The 4,502-nt window shown below is 42.1% G+C and overlaps 1 protein-coding gene across 1 annotated transcript; it reads left to right on the forward strand.

Annotated features, from left to right (window-relative positions):
- The first annotated feature begins 6 nt into the window (after positions 1 to 6).
- On the forward strand, positions 7 to 1,956 carry LOC123963592 (activating transcription factor 7-interacting protein 2-like). The gene is made up of 3 exons (XM_046040541.1): positions 7 to 156; positions 253 to 440; positions 1,188 to 1,956. Exons 2-3 carry the CDS (start codon positions 307 to 309, stop codon positions 1,396 to 1,398), a joined length of 345 nt encoding a protein of 114 aa, XP_045896497.1. The 5' UTR covers positions 7 to 156; positions 253 to 306; the 3' UTR covers positions 1,399 to 1,956.
- The last annotated feature ends 2,546 nt before the right edge of the window (positions 1,957 to 4,502 follow it).

The raw sequence follows: 4,502 nt of genomic DNA on the forward strand, positions 1-4,502 counted from the left end.
TGTGTCATTCAGAAGTTTATCAGGGTCATAAAGAAAGAGCCAGAAGATCAACAGGAAAAAGAAAACAATGTCACAGAGCCAAAGGCTGAGAGGGTGAAAGTAGAACCTCTCACTTTTGGCGACAGTAACAGTCCCACGCACACAGGCTCAAATCAGGTAATACACACACTCACACTAACCCACACTAGTAATTCTCTTGACTGTTTGCTACTCTCAATAACTTCCACTGCTTCTCCCTTTTCTAAACCTAAGGATGAGCTCTCGTATCCTCCTCTTCCCTCCACCACCTTCCCCTCCATTCTGAGCATGGAAGCAGCCTCATACAACATCCCCCAGAAACCAGAAGTCCAGCTTGCTCTCATCAGGAACCCCGCTGGCCTCTCTGTGCTCTGGAACGTGGAGGAGAAAGACCCTTCTGCGCCGCCCATGGATTGTTACAGGTGAGAGAAGCAGCAGCGTGCGAGAGATAGTAGGCAGGTTTCAGCCCTGCTCCCGACTGGAAAAAGTCACATCAATGTAGTAGTTTACCGTTTAAGGGACTGCCTCTTTCATGCTGTATTTGTCCCAGTCCAATAGCTCCAACAAATGCAGCTGAGAAATGGATCATTCTTTTGGTCGAGTTTGGAGGACACAGCCGGATGTATTCTGTTTACTATAATACATAACAAAGTAAAGCATCAAATCCTGCCATTTGAGAAGATTGAACCTGAGAATGTGTAGCATTTTCTTTCTTCACAATTTCTTCATTTAAAATCACACCATTAATGAGTTCCAATGTGCTCTAATTATTTTTCTCTGGATCAACTAATTGATTGATTGACTAGATGGACTAAATAAGCTCTAGTAGATACATGATTTTAGATGCTGCTAGAATGAAAACTAGAATAGCTGTCGCCATCTGAGACAAGTAGTGTGCCAGATGTTGTCGCCATCTGGCACATGTGAATCAGATGAATTGCCATCATTGCTCTGCTTCTGAAACAAGCAGCCACTCTCAAACAGGTTGATTAGAGGAGTGATATCTTTTCACACATCTGTCAAAAGAATTTTACGCCATACTGCTTATGTCAACTTACAACCACCAGATGGAAGCAGAGTTCAGCCAGATAGTGGTCTTCAGTACAGCTCTCTTTGCCTTTTTTAGTGGCTCACTTTTTTAACACGCTCTCTTTCTCTCTCTGTTGCAGCGTCTATATGACTATGGAAAAGGTTAAGGGTAGTGGCGTCTTCCCAAAATGGAATAGCCTTGGTGAGGTGAAGGCCATCACTCTGCCCATGTGTGTGTTGATCAGCAGGTACAAGCCGGGGCACAAGGTGTGTGTCGCTGTGGTGGGGAAAGACAAGTTTGGCCGGTACGGACCCTACAGTAAAGTTGTAACCGCAGCCATACCTGAGTAGTTGGGAGGGAGGATATGGGTTCAGGGGAGAGGCAACACGAGCACCGAATGGTCAAGTGGGATTTAACCACCCGTCATGTTTGTACTTTCTCACTTATCAAGGTGTAATTCAGACATCCTTACGGTTGATAACATCAGGACGTCCTGGAGGTACAATTTTCATAAAAATTGTTTTTGGGTACAATTTTACATACATATGATTTAAAACTTTTTCAACCAAATGAAACGCAGTGAAATTGCACCCAAATGTAAATAGGACCCTTGCTGCCTTTGCGGGGCCTACCAGCAATGATTACAGCTCCAACGTAAGCAGTGTAGTTAGTAGCCATGTGTAAGGCAGTCCTTTCGCTGTTTGTCTGCCACTAATGCAGAAATTGGTCGGGCCATAAATAAACAGTACAGCGTGAGTTGTCATTATACTTCGGAAAGTGTAGCATTCATAAAATTGTTTGTGTAACAATGTTGAATTTTTAAATATGCTATTAAAGTACCTGTTGAAATGTATGCTCTGTAAGATTTTTCAGATTTATCATTTATACAATAAAAATCTCTAAAAACACTGGATGGTACAGCTTCACAAAATCTGAAAGTTTCTTGCTTCTCTGTGTTTCATAGAATTAATTGAATACTTTTGATTATTTAGCTGCTGGTCCGACAAAAGCCATGGACACAACCAACCTGAAAGAACTTGTGGATGACGCTAATGTTGTCTTTACAGAAAATGCAATTTGAAGTGAGTTTTTGACATAGTCCGCTAACAATAACTGCCATCAGGTCTCGTTTTACTCTGAGCCACTTGATCCAGGACTGCAGTGCAATGTGAATTAAAAGAGTGGACAAGATTATTAATATCAGTATGGTGAGATAGAACTGCGTCTTTGTCAAAAGCTGCCTTTTCAGCTGAGAGGCTGTTTATGATGCGGGAGCTACTTATATGTTTTCTGTGCACAGAGTCCAAATTAAAGGAGAGGTTGAAAAAGACAGTTATGGTCAGTGATATGCAGTTCCTCTGAGTAAATGCAATCAATATTCAACCCAAGGGTAAAAACAAGGTCCAATGTAAGACCCTTAATGTGTGTGGGACCGGACACATGTTGAACAAAATTAAATGATTCAGTGATATACCAAGCAGCAAAACTACAGGCATCATCAATGTGAATATTAAAATCATTAATCATAACCACTTTGTCCAACTGTATAATAGTTGATAAAAAATGTAGTGCTCAGGCAGTGGCCTGTTGCAAAACAGGAAGGGGGAGGGGAAGACAGTGAGTGTGGAATGTAAATAGTCAGTTAAGTGCTGAAGACTGCACCACATGCTGTATATTTGCAGCTAGCATTTGTGATCCCAGTCTGTTCGGGTGAAGTCCATCCCTTTTTAAAAACAGAACGACGTTTCCAAAAGATATTAAAGTTATCAATATAGCACATTTCATTAGCCCTACAGGCAACTTGTAATCAGTCATGGAGGCTGAGAAGTCTGCTAAAACGACCAGCGCCGCTGTGAACTGAGGAGATGGGACCTGAGACAAACACGGACTTCCCGCACTGCTTTATGAAGTTAAAAAGAAAGTTAAAATCTAATTTGGTCAACTCAGACTGCTTACGAGCTACCTCATTTGCTCCCACATTGACTATTACTCTTTTGATAGAGGATGGGAGCGATGGCAGTAAAACCTGGAGCTTTAAGATATCAATAACCTTAGCACCGGGAAAACGGAGTGTGACGGCATTAAAGAATCGCACATTTCTTCTTATGGAATCACCAATGATAAGTGTTGATTAATAAGGATTAAAGAATAGCAATTCATATTTAGTGCATCGACAATTTAGTTTTTTGGTGTGTAGTAGGCATTATCACCTCATGGGCTGACCTGCAATGCCCTGCTAATAAAAATATCCCTTTTTACAGTGTGACAAGATGTCTTTTACACACTGTCGTTGGGCTTAAACTAGGGCAATGTTAAGCAGTAAGTGTGTGTGTGTGTGTTAAAAAAATATAAAAAAATAAAACAGTGTGTGTGTGTGTTAAAAAAAAAAATTAGTGTCTATAAGAAATAAAGGCAGTCAGTTTCAACGAGTTCTGAAGAAGGTTCCAAGCGAAAGGTGCAGCAAACATGAAAGCTTTTTTACCTAATTCTGTTCAGACACGGGGGACCAACAAGTGTAGGACGTCCTTTGAACGTAATCCATAATGGCCTTGAGTACTTGTTAAAAAGGTACTCAAATAGGTAGGAACTAGTCCAAGAAGTGCCTTATTGATAAAACAGAGCCAATGAGTGTACCTTCTTGCATAAAGAGAGGGCCATTTAGCTTTATAGTAAAGGGTACAGTGATGTGTCCTATAATTATAGCCAGTGCTTTAGAAATGTTGGCCCATATTGATAGGATAGCATCTTGCAGTTGATGGAGATTTGTGGGATGCACATCCAGGGCACGAAGCTCCCGTTACACCACATCCCAAAGATGCTCTGTTGGGTTGAGATCTGGTGACTGTGGGGGCCATTTTAGTACAGTGAACTCATTGTCATGTTCAAGAAACCTATTTGAAATGATTCGAGCTTTGTGACATGGTGCATTATCCTGCCGGAAGTAGCCATCAGAGGTTGGGTACATGGTGGCCATAAAGGGATGGACATGGTCAGAAACAATGCTCAGGTAGGCCGTGGCATTTAAACGATGCCCAATTGGCACTAAGGGGCCTCAAGTGTGCCAAGAAAACATCCCCCACACCATTACACCACCACCACCAGCCTGCACAGTGGTAACAAGGCATGATGGATCCATGTTCTCATTCTGTTTACGCCAAATTCTGACTCGACCATCTGAATGTCTCCCAGAAATCGAGACTCATCAGACCAGGCAACATTTTTCCAGTCTTCAACTGTCCAATTTTGGTGAGCTCTTGCAAGTTGTAGCCTCTTTTTCCTATTTGTAGTGGAGATGAGTGGTACCCGGTAGGGTCTTCTGCTGTTGTAGCCCAACCGCCTCAAGGTTGTGCGTGTTGTGGCTTCACAAATGCTTTGCTGCATACCTCGGTTGTAACGAGTGGTTATTTCAGTCAAAGCTGCTCTTCTATCAGCTTGAATCAGTCGGCCCATTCTC

Source organism: Micropterus dolomieu, linkage group LG02 (genome assembly GCF_021292245.1).
Source record: "Micropterus dolomieu isolate WLL.071019.BEF.003 ecotype Adirondacks linkage group LG02, ASM2129224v1, whole genome shotgun sequence".
Taxonomy (NCBI): Eukaryota; Metazoa; Chordata; class Actinopteri; order Centrarchiformes; family Centrarchidae; genus Micropterus; species Micropterus dolomieu.